The following is a 19,785-nucleotide window of genomic DNA, read 5'->3' on the forward strand; positions in this document are numbered from 1 at the left end:
GAAGCTATTTTCAGAGAATATTCGCCCCAGGGACGCTTGGGTTCACATGCTTACAGCTCTGCCCCCTGTGAACACACACTGGTTTGACCTGAATACCGATTCACCCAGAGATGAGAGATAGTGATGCTAAGAAGAAGAAGAAGAAGGTGAATAATAATATTAGACCTATAGAAAGATGATGGGCTGAACATGCGTACATACAGTATGTACGTACTTATGCACGTACACACCTCTCATACCTCCTGGCCAAGTCGACAGCCCGCTGACCTTCATTCTGGAGCCATTGCCTCAGTTAATTTGCAGAAGAAGACAGAAGATGTTGTCAGGCATGGGAGGAAGCAGTGACAAAACATGCATATCGTCGTTGTCGTGCGGAAACCTTGTATGTCCAAAACCGTTCGTTTTGTATTTATCGTTTTAAAAATGATCTAAACTAGTGAAAATAGCCGATCTACAAGCATATCAGATCAGCTATTTTCACTAGTTTTGTGTAATAGTCTTGTGTGATGAACCAGGGCCTTACTCTACGGAAGAACGTACACATTTGAAACTTGGAGATACGAGGTTTCTGCCCGACAGTGACGATATGTGAGTTATACTTGGACTGTGAGCTAATGGCCTCATCATGGACCGGCTGGTCTGGAGTCAGCTGGTGGCCAGCCAACATTTTCTTACCCTTTTTCTCTTGGTCTTTTTCCCCGATGAGCAGTGGTGGAAAAAGTACTCACAGTTTTTACTTGAGTAAAAGTATCAATACTGCAATGTAGAAATACTCCGTTACAGGTAAAAGTCCAGAATTCAAAATGTACTTGAGTGACAGTACGAAAGTACTTAAAGTAACAAAAGTAAAAGTACAACATTTTTGAAAATAGCAGATCTACAAGCTCACAACGCGTCGCATTGTGAGCTTGTAGATCAGCTATTCTCAAATAGCCACGGTATAAAATAGGGCTAAAGTAGTTTATGTATGTTTTATAATATTATAATTTATATCTGCAGAGTAACTAGTAACTGAAAGGTTCCAGATAATTGTAGTGGATTAAAGGTACAATATTTGGACCCGAGATGTAGTGGAGTAGAAGTAAAAGTAAAGGAAATTGGAAATGCTCAAGTAAAGTACAGATACCTCAAAACTGTACAGTACTTAAAGGAGTAGTTCACCACTTTTCAACCTGTCTTCATATTATAGGTCCTCACTAATGTTCATGATAAAATATCACAATTTGTTTCTACTCAGTCCAAGTCTCTTAGGAGAGCTGTGGGAAGTTCAGAATCCATCGTCTTGTGACATCATCATTTTCTCCCCAAAAAAATGTAATCAATATTTTTGAAAAAAATATTTAGATATTTATTATCGTGAGAACAATGGCTTCCACTTTAAAATTGCAACTTTTCAGGAATAGAAAGCCTGCAGTTTCTATAAGCTGGATTGGCAATCGATGATGTCACAAGACGATGGGTTTCTGACCTGCCCACAGCCCTCCTCTGAGAAAAAAAAAAAGAAAAAAAAGCTATTTTTGAGTGAGGACCAATTATATGAACATAGGTTGAAAAGTGGTGGAGTGCCCCTTTAAGTAAATCTACTTAGTTACTTTACACCCCTGCTGACGAGCAGTGAGTGCTGGAGGCGGGGGCCGCAGCGCTGCAGCGCTGCTGCTAACTGACCACTGTTGAGTTGGTTTGTGCTTGGTCACGGTAGGCGTCATGGGACCGTTAAAGTGCCCGATGTGCTCCGCCGCAAGGCAGTGTCGCGCGGCCCGAAAACAGCCGATCTAAAAGCTCACGGCGCTGCGCCGGAGTGCCGCGCTGTGAGCTTCTAGATCGGCTGTTTTCGGTGGCGCAACAGTGTATAAATCCGTCTTTACCTGCTGCCCCGTTAATGTGCCCTGACAGATATGGAGCTGCCCTCTCCTCCCTTTCCTCCTCTGTTGTTGTTATTTAGCAGCAGCTAACTGGCTGCCCGGTTATGAGAGCCACCTTTGACCTCTTCCCCTCGGCCTCCCGTAGCAAAAGAAAGAGAACTTTTCTCTCCTCTCCTGTAGGGATGGGACGATATGAAAATGTCATATCACGATTATTGTGACAAAATAAATAGCGGTTTACGATATTATCGCGATAATCAAAATCCATTATCCTGGGGCGGAACATTTGCCAAAGAATTGAACATTTTCCAAAAAAACTGAACATTTTCCCAAAACAATTGCAGATCTACAAGCTCACAACGCGTCGCGTTTGCGACGCGTTGTGAGCTTGTAGATCGGCTATTTTTTGGCAAAGACATTTGAGAGAGTGAAAAAAAAGCATGTATATTACCAATAGAGAGGGTTTAAGTGGTATCGGATATGCAGCTCGGCAAATAAAAGGTGAATTGATCCCAGTGCATGACGGAGGACGATATCACGATGAATTAAATCTCCACGATACGATTATCGCGAGTGTTTTTTATCGCGATAAATGATAATATCGCTTATCGTCCCATCCCTACTCTCCTGTTTTTTCCCTCCCGATCCGCCACAATCCAGGTTGACAATCCCCCTCCCGGAGGGTGGAGGCCTGGCGCTGGGAGAGCTTTTTGCTTTCGCCGAACAGAATGTGACTCTCTTATTTCTTTTTTCCTTTTTTTTTTTTTTGCAACGTGACTGCGCACAGCCAGCCGTGGCCCTTTCGGGGGCCAAAGGTGCCCTTCGTGCCTCTCATAAAGTGACCCTAATGAGCTGAAATACAGGGAAGCATATGTGCTCCCAACCTTAAACTGCAAAGCTTCTATTAACTTCATTGGCTTGCATTTTGCTGTTAATAATGAGGCCAGGAGGGCTGTTGGGGGCTGTAGGGGCTGTACCCCCCCCACCTGGAATCTGTAGAAAATTATAGTTTTCCATAATTTCAGACTAGCCGTCGTTCCTCGGGTGTTTTTTAACAAGTCATTGACATCATAACAGTTAAATGGTTTAATTTTCTGTTGAGTCATCTTGTTACTGGCCCGGGAGAAACTCTCCCCGAGCCTTCAAGCCCAAGCCAAGACAAATGTTATGACAGCAGACACTCTGCCCATGTGCTGCGCGAGTCCATGTGTGCAAATGTCACCGTGCAATCAGCGTGCCTTCTCAAAGGTCGATAAAGATTACACACTTTATTGCGTGCGCATGAGAAGCCAAGTGTATTTCAGTAACACAGACATGCACGCAGGACATACAGTCAGATCTCTATTGATCCCATGGGGGGGTGGGGGGGTTTCCGTCTTCTACCAGCTGATGGCTGCTCAGGTCATGATTCTTGTCTCCCACCAGGTCAAAGGCAGGGCTGAGAATATGTTTTGCACCGTCCGTCCGTGTGTCTGTGTGTGTCCGTCCGTCTGCGACTTTTGTACGCACGTTCCCAGCTTCCCACTAGGCTGAGGAAGAAATGCCACCCTTTTCACATTGACATGTTATAGAGACACCAGCAGGTTGATTTTTGCAAAACATTATTTTATTTTATTTTTTACAAAAAAAATTGAATAATGAACGAATCATGAAGGCAGCATCTCATTGCCATGAAAGGCCTATTGGAAATGGCAGGCTTTACACATGGTGCTTTCTGTTTCCTTTACAGCAGTGGTTCTTAAACCATTTCGTGTAGAGAACTCCCAAGATGATATACTGTATGAGACCCCAATCTCAAAAATATTTTCAGGGACCTCCAGAAGCAACGATTTTCACTTAAAATAATAAAATAAATATAGCTGCAAGCAGCGATAAAGTGGCCAAGGCAAAAGCATCAAGGGAAAGCAAAGAAGACATCAAAGAGAAACTAGAAGCAGTGTTCTTCCGAACAGGTCAGGTGTTTTTTTGGCCTACTGGTGACTCTATAACAGGCCAATGTGAGAAGGGTGGCATCTGTTCCTTGGCCTAGTGGGAATGTGTGTGCAAAATCTCACACACATAGCAGGCTGCGTTTGAGACAATTTGTTCAAAAAGGAGCAATCCTGCAAACCTTGGAATTCAATTTTAGCCAATTAGATAGAATATGAAATCGGACAAATCACTGTAGAGATACTGTGTACTGATTTGTGTGATTTTCGGATAAATTTTTAAGGAGTAATATCGAAGAATGTGTTTTACATACTGTAAGTCTGCCTTCTGGCTGCGCTATAAATGGCAGATTTGAAAAATGCAGGGCACAGGTTTTTCCTTGGCCTCTGGGAAGTGTGCATACAAAGTTTTACACTAATCGGTGGTTATAGGTAAAAGCACAAATTGGCCTCTACACAACATGTATGCAAAAGACTGTAGGATTTGGGAACCACTTTGTCACGGGGCAGCCCGTGCCCTATAGACATATGCAATCTGCTTAAAGACATTGCACACATGCACGCACGCACGCACACACACACACATCATCTGCAGTCACTGGCCTGTAGGGCCTGTGTAGCCCTATGTATGGTGGATCCCTGTATTTGTGCTTCTTCCACAGAGCCTATGGGTGTCGGCCAATGGAGCCTGATGATTAGGTGCATTGGGAGCACCTGGCCAGTGCTCCCTGGCTCCCCATAAAAGACTGAGTGGAAAGCCAGTCTCTCTCTCCCTCCCCAGACGACAGCACCCTTTGTTTGTTCAGTTCCTTTGAGTTTACACTCTTTACAACACCCCACATCATACTTACCACACATACATGCATTGCTGACACTACTGATTACTGACTTACACACCTCATACTCTTGTAAATATGAGTTAACCCTTTTAGTTAATACATTATTATTATTTATACCCCTACCATGTGTCCTCCTCAATTTGTCATTGCCTACGGGCCAGGTCGTGACAGTGCAAGTCAAACAGAACAGGGCTGTACCACTCCACTTAAATAGGGGTGGAGGTTGCCAATACTGTGGAGGAGGGGGGGTGTTAGACAAAGACATTGAGCAAAGTTTTTCTAACAGCTCTGTACATGAATTCCAAGCCTGAATATGTAGTGTAAAACACTTTCACATTTATTGAAAGGGTAATGTATTCAGAGAGAGAGACTGTAAGCTGCTATATCAGCCATTTCAAGGTAATTGGTTTCCAGGTTAGTGGTAGGATCCACTCCTTTAAAGGGAGGCTGCAAACCAGGGCAACTCTGTTATGCTCAGCAGAGCGAGATGAACAAATCTCAGTGAGAGTTGCAAGGGCCCCATAGCCTAGTGCAGTGTTTGTTATTTTTGCCTTTTTCTTGAGTTTTGCCTTTTGTTCCCGTTCCCGAGTTCTCTATTTTTAGATTTTTGGCAAAGTTTATTTTTGCCATTTTTGAATTTTGGGTTTCACTGTACAAAACTGCATGGTGGGGGCTGGATAAATAAAAATCTTAACGAGACACAAATTGCTTATTATAAGCAGACATGGCAACCCAGGTACATTCAGAGCCCAGAACGCCAACTACTGACACTTTAATGCAAGGACAACAGGAAATCAAATGATGTTTTTCAGGACATCTTTTTCAGCCTCCGCCTCTTTCAGGATATGAACAGGATAACAGTTGCCATGTTCAGTTGCAGTACCAGGGTTTTCACAGCAAAATGTTGTAAAATGTATTTTAAATGCATGAGGTAAGGCTTGAACAGGGGACTTCTGGAATGATAGACAAAGGCCTTACCAGGTGAGCTATGCACAGCTCTGCACAGTGAGAAAATATTACTTTAAATGTTTGTTTTAGAAGCAGAAGAATAATTTGCATAAAACTTGCAATGTTGATTGAATTATTAAAAAAGCATGTTTCAATTTTTAAAAAATCCGATCTGAAAGATCTTTAGATATTGGTCCAAAGTTCATGTAAAAAAGGTTCCGTGCACGTGACGCGAAAGTTCCGGAATAAAAGCGGGTTTAAGTGTTTTACAAACTGCTCAAAATGGCGGAAAATCTAAGGGCGGAGCTTACTTAACAAAGACACAGATGTCTTCCGCTTTCAAAAGTAACCCCCCTGCATAAAAAAGGTAGCAAACTAGACCCTGGAAACTACCGTCCCGTTTCCATTCTTAGCTCCATATCCAAAGTCATGGAGAAAATAGTCTACGAACAGATAGCAAGATATCTCGATGAGAATAATCTGATTTACGAGTTCCAATCTGGATTCAGAAAATCTCATTCCACTGACACATGCCTTCTCTATTTGACTGACCAAATCAAACGCGAAGCGGATGACGGCAAATATAGCGGCATGGTCATGATGGACCTCCAGAAGGCATTTGACACCGTAAATCATTCTATTCTGATTGAGAAACTAAAAGCCATCGGTCTTGACAGCGCAGCAGTGAGGTGGATGCAGTCTTACCTGGTGGGGAGGGAACAGGTGGTGGAGATTAACGGTACCCTGTCCCCCCCCCTCCCGGTAAACTGTGGTGTTCCTCAAGGTAGCATACTGGGACCTCTGTTGTTCCTAATATACGTGAACGACATGGCATCTGCTTGTGACTGCAACCTGTTCCTGTTCGCGGATGACTCGGCTCTCCTAGTCTCGGGCAAGGACCACTTGCAGGTTGAGAAGACACTTAACTCTGAACTAAGTAAGATCTGCACATGGCTTAACGACAACAAATTATCAATTCACCTGGGTAAAACAGAGTCCATCCTCTTTGGATCAAATCATAACCTCAAAAAAGTTGATAACTTCACAATCAAAGTGGGTGACAAGGTCATAACACGAAAAAACGAAATCTCTTACTTAGGATGTATCCTTGAAGCTAATCTTTCCAGTGAAAAGATGACTTCTAAAGTAATAAATAAAATCAACCAACGAACTCGTTTCCTACAGAGGATCGCCCCGATGGTCAATTCCAACACACTGAAGACCATAGCTGGTGCAATAATCCAGCCCCTCTTTGACTACGGAGTCCACGTATGGTATTGTGACGCCCCACAAGCCCTGAAAACTAAACTACAAACAGCCCAAAATAAACTAATTAGGGTCCTGCTTAGACTTCCCTATCAGACTCACCTCACCGCTACTCACCAGTTAAGAGTGGGGTGGCTCAGAGTAGTTGACAGAGTACAGCAACTTGCAATGGGCCTGGTGTACAAGATACACTACACCACTATGATACCCAAGTACCTGTCAAAATACTTTATAAACATTAAGGATGTCCATAATTACAACACCAGAGGCAGCGCCACAGATCACTTTCAACCCAGAGTCAAAACCAACAAAGGGTCAAACTCTTTTTTCTGCTATACCACCAAAATGTGGAAAGCCTTACCGAAGGCCACAAAGGAGTGTGGATCACTAGCATCCTTTAAAATTGCCCTGAAAAACCACTTACAGGCAGCAGCCGTTCGCAACTGGTAAAAAAGAATCTAGCCCAACCCTACCCTCCCCTGCCCCTTCTTTTGTATATACTGTTTGTTTTGACTTACTGTCTTCTATTTTGTTTTTCTTTACATATCTACTGCATAGTACTGTGTTCTATTTGTCTGTCATTCAATGTTATATGAGATACTTCAATGGTTTCCAGTGGAAATAAGCTTAGTCTTTTCATGGATCTCCTTTTAGTAGACCTTGTACCAGTGAACTGTACCGTCATGAAACTGTACCTTTTCCTATGCAAACTTCTAATAAAGTCTTCAATCAATCAAAGTCAAGGCACGCGTGTAAGCAAGTTGCATGTCTTCAAACGAAACGAGGCATGACTTATGCCCCTTTAAAGTTTGAGTTTTCAAACGCTTCGTATAGCGCCCCCCTTTGGCCAATTGGAGTAAGATTGCTTTCAGTGATATTTGGACTAACCCTCTACATATTTGCCAAATGCCATGAACGTGTCACTTTGCATGTATGATTTAGAGGCAGAAGAATAATTTGCATATAACTGCAACATTGAGTGAATTATTAAAAAATAATGTTTCGCTTTAAAGAAAATCCGCCGAGACATATCTGACCATATTGGTCCAAGGTTCATGTAAAAAAAGTTTTGCGCACGTTATGCGAAAATCCCAGGAGGAGTAAAGGTCAGAGGTCAAAAGTCAGAGCGTAAAAGTTGTTCGGCATGAGGAGACGCATAAGTGTATATAGGTTTCATTGCTGTACCTGAAACAGGGCATGAGCTACACCAAATCAAATCAAATCAATCTTTATTTATATAGCACATTTACAACAGCAAAGCTGACCAAAGTGCTGAACATAGTTAAAAACATCACAAAAACAAAGCAAAAATAGTTAAAAACATCACAAAAACAAAAACTATATACAGTCAAAGGCAATGGAGAAAAAATGTGTTTTAAGTAAAGATTTAAAAACACCTATCGATTGAGCCGATCTGATAGAGAGGGGCAACAAGTTCCAGAGCGTAGGGCCCGCTGCTGCGAAAGCACGGTCTCCCCTGCTCCTCTTATTGGTGGAAAGGGGCACCAGCAGCATCTTATCTGCGGACCTTAGGGTCCTGGCTGGGACATAGAGGTGAATTAAGTCTGAGAGGTAAGTAGGTGCTAGGCCATGAAGGGATTTAAAAACGAATAAAAGAACTTTAAAATCTATTCTAAATCTAACAGGGAGCCAATGTAATGAAGCAAGGACGGGAGTAATATGGTCACGTTTTTTGGTATTGGTGAGGAGGCGGGCTGCTGCATTCTGGACGAGTTGTAGACGCTTGAGAGAGGCCTGGTCAATGCCGGTATACAGTGAGTTACAATAGTCAAGTCTTGAAGAAATAAAAGCATGGATGACCATCTCCAGCTGTTTTGGGGGAAGGTAGGGTTTGACCTTAGAAAGTGTTCTCAATTGGAAAAAGCTGGCTTTCACTACCGAGCTAATGTGTTTATCAAATTTAAAATCACTGTCCAGGATAACACCAAGGTTTCTAGCGGAGGAGCGTATGTTAGAGTTAAAAGAGCCTAGGGAGTCAGAGGGTAGGGTGGGATGGTGGTCAAAGATTATGATTTCGGTTTTGTTTTCATTGAGAGTGAGGAAGTTTGCGTGCATCCAGGTCTTGACATCATGAATACAATTGAGGAGTGGTTGGAATGGGTTATTAGAGTTGGGTTTGAGGGGAAGATAGATCTGCACGTCATCAGCATAACAATGAAAGGCCATGTCGTGTTTAGCTAAAATTGGACCAAGTGGTAAAATATATAAAAGAAATAAAATAGGACCTAGTATGGAGCCTTGGGGAACTCCGCATGAGAGGGGGGCAGCCGGTGATGCAAATTCACCGAGGTGTACAGAGAAACTTCTCTCTGACAGGTAGGACTGGAACCAGGTGAGGGCGGTGCCTGAGATTCCAACAAGGTTTTCTAAACGTGATATTAAAATGCTGTGGTCGACCGTATCGAAGGCCGCCGAGAGATCAAGAAGAACTAGCGCAGCGGGTGTACCATCATCCACTGTTAAAATTAGATCATTAAAAACTCTTAAAAGTGCGGTCTCTGTGCTATGTCCAGGTTTGAAGCCTGATTGAAATGTCTCGTGGAGGCCATGAGACTGTAAAAAAGACTGTAATTGAGAATAAACAACTTTCTCTAAAACCTTTGATAAAAATGGGAGCTGGGAAATGGGCCTAAAATTGGACAAGGTGGCAACGTCAAGGTTTTTCTTTTTCAATAAAGGGTGTACAACAGCATGTTTAAAAACAGGGGGGACAGAACCAGATTTGAGGGAGGAATTTATGAGTGAGAGGACACTCGGGCCTACCGCACCAAATACCTCTTTCAGAAGGCGGGGGGGGGGGATGCTGTCAGAGGGACAGTTAGACGGGCGTAGGAGCCTGACCACGTCCGTAAGGGCAGGGAGAGTAACAGGCTCAAATTGAGAGAGAGTAGCGAGGCATGGAGAAGGGGTGAGGTCGGGGGTCATGGATGAGTGAGCTGCCCTGAGGTCAGCTATTTTTGAAATGAAAAAAATTTGAAAATTAATGCAGAGGGCCAGGGATGGTACAATCGGTGGTTCATCACGGGGATTGGTGAGGGAGTTGAAGATATTAAAGAGGACTTGGGGTTTATGGCTGTTAGTGGTGACCAGATTAGAAATATAAGATGATTTTGCAGTTTTCACTGCTCTCTGGTAGTCCAGTAGGCATGCTCGTAAAATGTCCAGTGAGACATGTAATTTATCCTTGCGCCATTTGCGCTCTGCGCGCCTGCAGAGGCGTCTTAGGGCCCGAGTTGAATCATTAAGCCATGGCTCATGCAGTGCTTTTTTATGTTTTTTATGGGTGAAAGGGGCAACAGAATCAAGAATATTAGTACAAGTTGAGTTAAAAATGGTGAGAAGTGCTTCGGTACTGAGAGCAGAGTGAGAGTCCCGGGTGTTTAGTGAGAAGTGATTGAAAAGCTGGGAGAAATGTGGAGCAGTCAGAGGGTTAATGGAACGTGTGAGGCGTGCTGGGGGGCCAGAATTAACTGTGGAGCAGGGGATGGAGGTAGTAAATAATATGGGGAAGTGGTCTGAAATAACGGGAATTGGGAAGACATCAAAAACAGTAGTGGTGAGACCAAATGACAGGACAAGGTCTAAAATGTGACCTTTATCATGCGTAGGGCCGGTGATGGATCTGGTGAGATTAAAAGAATCTATGAGATTTAAAAAATCTTTGACAAAAGGGCGTGATTCGCAGCAGACATGAATGTTCATATCGCCACAGATCAGCACGTGGTCATATTTGACCATAATCCCTGAGAGGAGGTCACCGAATTCATTAATAAAATCCGCCATAGATTTTTTGGGGGGGCGATATACCAGAGCAAAAAGCATGGGGGAGGACAAATGTAGCTCGAAAAGTTGGACTTCAAAGCTAGAATAGTCTGTGGCGGGAGTCAATCTACATGAAAGGTGGGATTTGAAGATTGTGGCTAGACCACCACCTGTACCTAGGGACCTCGGGGAATTTAAAAAGGAGCAGTGCGGTGGGAGGAGATCGGGGAAGAGACTAAAATCACCGGGATGAACCCATGTTTCGGTGAGGAGCATAAAATCAAGATTGCGTGAGATAAAAAGGTCTTTTAACCAATGGGTTTTTAAATTCATAGATCTTGTATTAAAAAGGGCCAGTCTGAGAGTGGTAATAACCGGGCTAGGAGGTAGAAAGGAATGTCTCAGGGGTCTTAAAACTCTTAAATGGGCATGCTCCACAAAACGTGTGGTTGTCTGTTTAGGTTTTCTAAAACTAATTAAGGTTGGAATATAGGATGGATAAGGAGTTGAGTTGATTAAAACAGGGGTGAAAGGGAGGCTAACACAATTGCAGAGTGGAGCAATTAAATCCAGTGTGCAGAAAGGGAGACTAAATGCAGTGGGGATGTATGTGTCAATATGTCCGCCCGGCCACAAGGGGGCAGTGCGGGGCCTATGGGCAACAGAGTGGCCAGAAGTCAGAGCCGGGTCAGACAGGGATGCGTGTCAATGTTGTTGTTGTTGTTGTAGTTGAGCTCTAAATGCAGCCACAGAACGGCGGAGATTGTTCATTAGCATTTTACACCCAAGTCTACTCGGGTGCAGACCATCAAAGTTAAAAAAGGAAGGACGGTCCCAGAATAAAAAGAAGTTGTTTATGTAGTGAAACTTGGCGGAGTGGCAGGCGGATTGAAGCCAATAATGGAGAGAGAACAAACGGCTGAGTCGGATATCACTGCGATTGAAAGTGGGGAGTGGACCGGAAAAATGGACTGATAGACCACAGCTGTTGAGGAGTGTGAAAATCTTGTGGAAGTTTGACCTGCATTTCTCTGAAAGACTGTCGTTTGTACCGATATGAAGACCAGTTCAAAGTTGGCATTTTTCAAAGGCTTCCTACAGAGCCACCCTTTGGCCGATTGTTGCGAGCTTCGCGATTTAGCCGTTTGGCATAGTCCTCTGCCATACTGCCGAGTTTCGTAAAAAGCGACTGCACGGTCTAGCCGCTAGAGAAAAAGTGGCGGAATAATGACGAAGTCCAATATCAATGAGTGGCCTTTTGCCACTTCGTGGCCTTGGCCACTAATAATAATAATAAAAAAAAAATATATATATATATATATATATATATATATATATATATATATATATATACATACTGTATGTTACAGTCAGTTTGGGTAACTCAGTGAGATTGGGGTAAGAGTGCTCGTTTTGTATTTCACCACACCTCCCTACCACCACCTGGATCAATTCACTTTGATAGTCTCTTATCAGCGCACCTGTGTAATTCTGCGTATTCACCATGAGATGGCGACAACAGCCATTCACTTTTGTAGTCGCTGACGTCACTCGTTTGCAACCACTCTTTCTTTGTTTATCTACTAGCCTAGCTCAGCTGTGTTTAGCCATTAGCTTACTATGCCTAACTCTAACCCTAACCCTAACCTTAACCTCAGTAAAACTATGCCTAACCCTAACCTCCGTGGGGTGAGGCGCTACGTTGTCGTTGTCGTTGTCGTTGTTGTGGATCAAAGCGACCGCTTGTTCCGCCGCACGACGAGCACTGCTGTTCTCAATACATATATATATATATATACACAAGCTCATACACATAAAGTGACAAACTATGTATGTATGAGCTTGATATCTGCTATTTGTGAATAGTATACAATATGGTAAAGTGGTTGAAATTATATCAACTCACTTTGAGAACCAAAGCCTTCCATGAGCAGAACTGCAGAAGTGATGGTGCTGGGTGAGCGGACTGGATCAAACCGTGTCACAGTAATTGAACATGTCGTAATGGTTAAGTCTACGTAATGTACACTCCCCTGCTGGCCAATGTTTCACAACCAGTAATTAGCGTGGTCGTTAAAGCGACAATTAGACGGACCCCGCTGAGCGTGTTAAAGTCAACTGTTGTTATTGCTGTAAGTTATGATGGCATATTCATATTGATGAAGCTCCTTGCCTTCAATTCAGCAAAGAATGTTCTCAATCAAATGCATTATGCATGCATGGCTTATCAGCTGTGTGTGTAGAGCTGTTTCACAGCTGGAAATCAGAGCCATCTATTTGACTAGGGTTCGTTATGTTACCCTGTCGCTTTCAAGCTCACGTTGCATCCTGATTTCTGGTGATAAGCTTGGACCAGTTCCGAATTGATTTGAAATCATATCAACCAGCCTGAGTCTGTATAGAGCTGTTTAATAGTTGGGAAGAAGAATAAGATTCATATAATTCTATATTATTATTATTATTGTATATTCCCATTTACTCTGCTGACTAGGGGTCATGCTGTTTGTTGTGATTTAACACTTGTCACTCTGTATAAGAGTGACGAGTGTGAAATGCTTAAATTGTAATTGTCACAAAAACGTGGACAGTCTTAGGGTTCCCAAGTTGGCAAAAAAAATAAAAAAATAATTGAGGAGGGAGACCACTATATAATGCAAGAAATAGTTGTGATGCCTTCAAACCTTTTTGTTCAGGTAAAAGAACAAACTTGGCTTAAAATAAGACGACTCAGCAACGTCTTTGGAGTATGACAATTCTTCCTGGGGAGCTTGTAAAGTAATTGCTTATTAATTCCGAACTAAAAGAAACACCTTAATTATTTTTTACAAATCATTTTCTTTCCTTCTAGATTTCGTTGGATGGGTTTTTTCCCAAGCCCGGGGCAGACTACACTTCTACCAGCTCCACCAGCCACGACAAAACCTTCCTGTTCATCAACAACCGGCCCGTCCACAACAAAGATATCATGAAGGTAGAATCGAAACGATGAATACAACATACTGTACTTTTTTATATCTAAACCAAGGGTCTCCAACAGGGGATCTGGGACCCCTAGTGGGTCGTCAGAGTAGCTCTGAGGACCAACTAGTGGTCCTCGGGGGGTCTTCCAAACCTTTGTGTGATAGGAACCTTTTTCTCCTTTTTTATATTAACCACTTGAATGCTACTGTATCGTCCAAATTCTTAGAACTTTAGCCAAACATAGCAGATCTACAAGCTCACAACGCCTCGCAGCGCGAGGCAATGTGAGCTTGTAGATCTGCTATGTTCGGCAAAGACGTTTGGTGTAGAGGGGAAAAAGAGCAGACTAAGTACAGAGTGAAATGTCAAGTTAAGTATTGACGTTTCAAGTGGTTAAATACGTATCTGAAAACAAATTGACATGAATCCAGAATACACTGATGATTGTGCTGTCGAACAATGAAACTATAGGAATCTATGAAAAAGTTGTGGGGGTCCCTGCTTCATCTCTTTCTCAACTAAGGGGTCCTTGGCCTGAAAACGTTGAAGACCCCTGATCTAAACAATCGGTTCTCAATGTGGGGGTCCGTGGAGCCCCAGGGGTCCATGACATCCTGTCAAAGGTCATATTGTTGCCTTGCTCCAAAAAACCATAACTGTGTATATATTTGTTTTGTCAGCTCCTGCGCCAACATTACCAGGCCCAGTACCCCCAGGTGGCATCCAGCCGGTACCCCACCCTCATGCTGAGAGTGACAGTCCCGCCCTCTGCCCTGGATGTCAACCTGACCCCAGACAAGACCCAGGTCCTTCTGCACAACAAGGTACAAATCCTTGCGTCTCAATATTTTAACTAGGAAAATGATGAGGAACTAGAAAGATGCAATTGGAAATTGCAAGTGTGGTTGCCGTGACGTGAGTCACACTTTCACAGTCACACACTGATTCTGTCTTAACACTTAAGCACACAGCCGCGAGGCGTTGTGTGCTTGTAGATCGGCTGTTTTCACTAGTTTAAATCATTTTTAAAATGATAAATACAAAATAAACGTTTTTGGACATACAAGGTTTCCACCCGACAATGACGAAATATAACTCATGTAATTGGCCCACTGCTGGCTTGTCACTTTGTTACAAATCTTTGAGTAGCAGCAGCGCTATAGAGAGATCTCTCTCTCTATAGCGCGCAAATGAGGGCCTCTCCAACTCTTTTTCCCGGGCTGAATCAGAGGCCCAGCATGTCCCTGGATGGATGGAAGAATTAAAGTCGGACAAGTACTTTAGTGTTGTTGCCCTGCTGGGCTGTTTACTAAAGTGCTGGAGAGACGGAGAGAAACCGTTTCACTGAACAAACACTATTGTGATGACTGCTATCAGAATATAGAGCAGTTTAATGATTACTGCTCTCAGAACATAGAGCTGTTTAATGACTGCTATCAGAATATATAAGGCCTTTTTGAAGCATTTTAACGGAAGTTCCCTTCATTCAGGAAGCTGTGCTGACGGCAGTGGAGGCCATGTTGGTTTCTCTCTATGGCTACAGAGCTCCCCAATCTCCGGGACTCCTGCCCCCAAACGGGACCCCTACACCGGACCCCTTACAGCCAGACGGGACCCCTACACCGGATCCCCTTAGGGGTGGGTGATATGGAAAAATACAATATCACAATATTTTCCCAAGCTGTATCACGATACACAATCTCATCGCGATTCTTTTTCATGTTGGTTTCTATGGTTATTTTTCAAGTTATTTAAGCACCTACAGTACAAGATAACAAAAACTAAAAGAAAAAGGAGTAACAGACCATTTAGACCAGTGGTCCTCAAAGTGGGGTCCAGGGACTCTCTGGGTTCCTTTTGGGAGGTCTAAATTGACCCTTACAAGTATGTAACTCTGACAGTATACAAATGAAACCAAATGGATCCTTACTGGTCCATTTGGTTTCATTTGTTTGACCTTGACATTTTAAAGTTTGAGAACTACTGATTTAGACCAAAATGCAGGTTTAAATGAATTCTGCAATGAATCTCTGTGTTAACAATTCAACAGGATTTATTTTATAAGGTATTGTATTATCACAATATATACGATATCTCTGAAAAGGCATATTGTGGGGACATTGTATCGTCTCAACGATATTTATCACCATATCGCCCACCCCTAGACCCCCTGCACCCCGATGCCTCCGCAGAGCCTGATAGAAGGAGCTCAGACGCCCCCCTGCCTCTGGGGACAGACAGAGACACCGCCACGTCTCCGGGGATGGAGAGCGTGACGTCTGTGGAGCGACAGAGTGCTGCTGGGGGGGTCCCCGGACCCCAGAGTGCTGCTGTGGGGGTCCCCAGACCCCAGAGTGCTGCTGTGGGGGTCCCCGGACCCCAGAGTGCTGCTGGGGGGGTCCCCGGACCCCAGAGTGCTGCTGGGGGGGTCCCCGGACCCCAGAGTGCTGCTAACAGCAGCTCCTCTTCCTCGGTGGCGGAGGACTGGGTCGTCAACACCTTCGACCCTTCCCTCCTCTTGAACGTACGTAGGCCTGTCACGATTATTATTACCTAATAATCGCAATAATAAATAGTCGCAATTATTTGAGATAATTATTTTGCAGTATAAAACTATTAAATGTGCGAGTAATTTATTTGTATATTTAAGTTTTTTGTCATATCTGCCCTGTGCAATTTGTGATTACAAAGCCTAACAAACTAACCGAAATGTAATTTGTATTCATACATGCATTTTGATGTTCCAATGATTAATGCCCCCAAAATACGCGATTAAATCCTTAATCGCAGTTATTTGTGCGACAATTAATCGCCATCTTTAATGTCGTGCTCGTGACAGCCCGAGTTAAACAACGGCGACGACGCCACAGCCGCCAACCACCCAGAATGCAGTTGGGCGGACAGCCTGGCAGATGATTGGTCGGCGCAGAAACAGCAGCCCTCTGCCGAGACGTGGAGCGCCGGCACCGCCTTGTCGGACCCCGTCTCCGGGAAGCCCTTGGAACCCGTCAGAGTCCACCAAGCCGTCTCCACAAACCACCACGACAACGTTACCACCACCACGGAGCTCCCAGGTAAAAGCCTTTCACAATCATCACACCATCGTCTGGTCTCTAGATTGATATTTCTATGCATTTGATGTTGATGTATTGATGTATTACCTTGCTTATTGTACTGATGTATTACCTTGCTTATCGTAGGTCGCTCTGGATTAAGAGCGTCTGCTAAAAGCCTAAATTATAAATTGTAATTGTAAATTGTCGCCACTAATTGAGAAATGTATGTTTTGCGTAATCGTCAGAATCATTTCCATTGGTCTGTATATCATTGCTGTGGGGCAGAAACTCCATAGAGGACAATGGAGAAAAAAACCTCTGCTCTTCATTCTTCACATCTGCCTTTTATAGCGCCACTGAATATAGGCCGAATATGTGAAACACATTTCTTCATATTACTCCTTCAGATTTGATCCAAATATCACTCACATTGGTACACATGATCTTTATAGTCATGTGAGCAAGACGGACAATGTTGTTAACAAATGCCACCCTTTTCACGTTGCCCTATTGTAGCGAAAAGTAACAGTTTTGGACATTATGAGGTTTCCACCCGACATGATAAACTCACCTGCGGAAATGGAACGATCTGTTGTACCCGTTGTTGTACCCGTTGTTGTACCCGTCTCCTAGGGCTGTCACGATTATGACATTTTACATGTCATTAAATCGGGTAGCATTACACATAATCGTTTAAGATTCTCTGACCAGATAATCTATACAGGCTCACACTAGCCAATTTAAAAAGTCAGAGTCCTTCTACAGGATTCTATCCAGATTGAGTCAGGCCCGAACACAGCCAGTAATAAATAATATAATGAATACAAAATGTCACAGGGGCTGCCCTTGCTTCTGAGAGCTGCGCCTTGCAACACACACACACACACGCACACACACACAAACACATTATGTTATTCACTCAACACCATCACTTCGTGCAAAAAGAAGAAAAAAAACTTCAATATGGAAGATTTTTCCCATTTTGATGATAATATGTTTCTGGATCTGTTCAACTCTCTTTTTCTCTTTTCCCCTCTCTCTCCACTGCTAAACTAGTCAACACTGTAGCGCACAGAACATATAGATCTCCAAGATCACACACAACGTGTCCCTCCGCACCACGTTGTAGGGCTTGTAGATCAGGCTTCTGTAGGATATGGGTGTTTTCTTTGACTTGCAAGAGCAAAGCGAGACGTGTGCTGTTCCCAGTCTGTGACTTGTAGCGATTATTACTGCTGTTTCTGTTTGATATAAAACTAACCCGCTCTCCCATTGAGAGCGTTCATGATAGAACCTAATGGACGGACGGTATGAAAAGTGTGTGTGTGTGTGTGTGTGTGTGTGTGTGTGTGTGTGTGTGTGTGTGTGTGTGTGTGTGTGTGTGTGTGTGTGTGTGTGTGTGTGTGTGTGTGTGTGTGTGTGTGTGTGTGTGTGTGTGTGTGTGTGTGTGTGTGTGTGTGAGAGAGAGAGAGAGAGAGGGAGAGATGAAGAGGGAAAAGAGAGAGAGATCTGTCACTCAGATACTATGGTCAGACTCAGATCAGCGGCTGTTGGCACCAAGAGACCCCGTTTCTTGCATCCGGAACAGCGGCGATCCTGCGAGCAACTCAGCAGTGTTCAGATTGGATCTGTGAACCCTCACACTAGACAACGTTTATGCCCGATAATCGGCCCCGTTTCAGACGCAGGCAGCCCGATAGTCAGGAGGGTCATTAAATGCCCCGATTATCGGCTAGTGTGTGGCTACGTTTATTCATTAATTTGAGGTTTGAGACACACACACGCACGCACGCGCACAAACACACACACAAACAAACCGAGGTTTGGTGAACTTATAGATTGATAGACTGTTTTGGCCACAGCACATTATCTATTTTGCTGTTGGCACCGGCCATTGTCAGTCATTTCTTTGTATATTTTAAGTTACCTGCCCTGTGCAATTTCAGTGCAGCCTAAAAGGGCAAAAAAGGAAAAGTCCTTTTCATGTCTATGTATTTGATGTTTTAACAGGTCAGAGTGTCAGCCCCAACAGAAAGAGCCTGAACAGTGTGACAGAGAAACAGGGGTCCCTGACAGCGTATGACCTGATCAGCCAGCGGGCCTCCAGGGCGCCCCTGTCCCCCGCCCAGCTGTTCCACAGGGAGGCGCGAGCCCAGGTCCTCACGGAGAGGCCCGCCGCCACCATGCAGGAGATCAGTGCCCAGGTCCACCTCCGCTGGGAGAACCTGGGCGACACGGAGCGACACAAGTGAGTAGAGTCCCACCCATAGGGAGCCCCACCCATAGAGAATTCAGTCAGAATAATGACAAATCTGGGAATAAATTCCTTACCAAGCAGGGACGTGCTGGCCATTGGGAAAAGCGGGACAACTCCCGAACGGCCGGTTCATTCTCGGCCGGTCCAGGCCGGGCCATTAGGAAAAAAATGAACTGTTTGCACAAAAGTAAAAATTAAACTGTTTGCACAAAAGTAGTGAAAACAGCAGATCTACAAGCACACAACGCCTCGCACCGCGAGGTGTTGTGTGCTTGTAGATCGGCTGTTTTCACTAGTTTAAATCATTTTTTAAATGATAAATACAAAACAAACGGTTTTGGACATACAAGGTTTCCACCTAACAACAACGAAATATAGGCCTAATTCATGTAATTGCCCCACTGGCTTGTCACTTGTTAAATCTTTGAGTAGCAGCAGCGCTATAGAGAGAGATCTCTCTATAGCGCGCAATGAGGGCCTCTCCAACTCTTTTTCCCAGGCTGAATCAGGGGCCCAGCACGTCCCTGTTACCAAGAAATGTCTTTGCCAGTGTGTGTGTAAAGGTGTCTAGTAACACATCTGACAAAGTTTGAAATTCAAAATTCCTTGGAGATTCTTTTTTACAGCTGCTGAGAGTTGGGCTCCCATTGACTTTCTATACACTACAGGGAGAAAATATCCAGAAAAATCTGCTGTCTGTAGCATGTGAGGGGTCTAACTAGGGGTTTGTCATGATTCTGAATCCAATGCAAGCATTTGTTTTGCACAAAAAAAAAAAAAAAAAACGTTCTATGGGCTAAAGGAACAGCCCCCACAAAACGATGGTTTAGTGATGAGTCATCACTTTTCACAATTTTGTGGGGGCCATTTGTAGCCCAAGGAATA

The 19,785-nt window shown here is 43.8% G+C and overlaps 1 protein-coding gene across 1 annotated transcript in view; it reads left to right on the top strand.

Moving 5' to 3' along the window:
• The window catches only part of pms1 (PMS1 homolog 1, mismatch repair system component), a 47,271-nt gene that overhangs the window by 15,471 nt on the left and 12,015 nt on the right, over positions 1–19,785 (top strand). Inside the window, exons 8-13 of the mRNA XM_080753643.1 lie at positions 13,475–13,597; positions 14,268–14,411; positions 15,078–15,225; positions 15,753–16,111; positions 16,427–16,661; positions 18,654–18,891. Coding sequence (XP_080609769.1) covers positions 13,475–13,597; positions 14,268–14,411; positions 15,078–15,225; positions 15,753–16,111; positions 16,427–16,661; positions 18,654–18,891 — 1,247 coding nt within the window. The remainder of the gene's footprint in view (positions 1–13,474; positions 13,598–14,267; positions 14,412–15,077; positions 15,226–15,752; positions 16,112–16,426; positions 16,662–18,653; positions 18,892–19,785) is intronic.

The sequence above is a fragment of the Nannobrachium achirus genome, assembly GCF_963921795.1.
Source record: "Nannobrachium achirus genome assembly, chromosome: 22".
In the NCBI taxonomy this organism is placed as follows: domain Eukaryota; kingdom Metazoa; phylum Chordata; class Actinopteri; order Myctophiformes; family Myctophidae; genus Nannobrachium; species Nannobrachium achirus.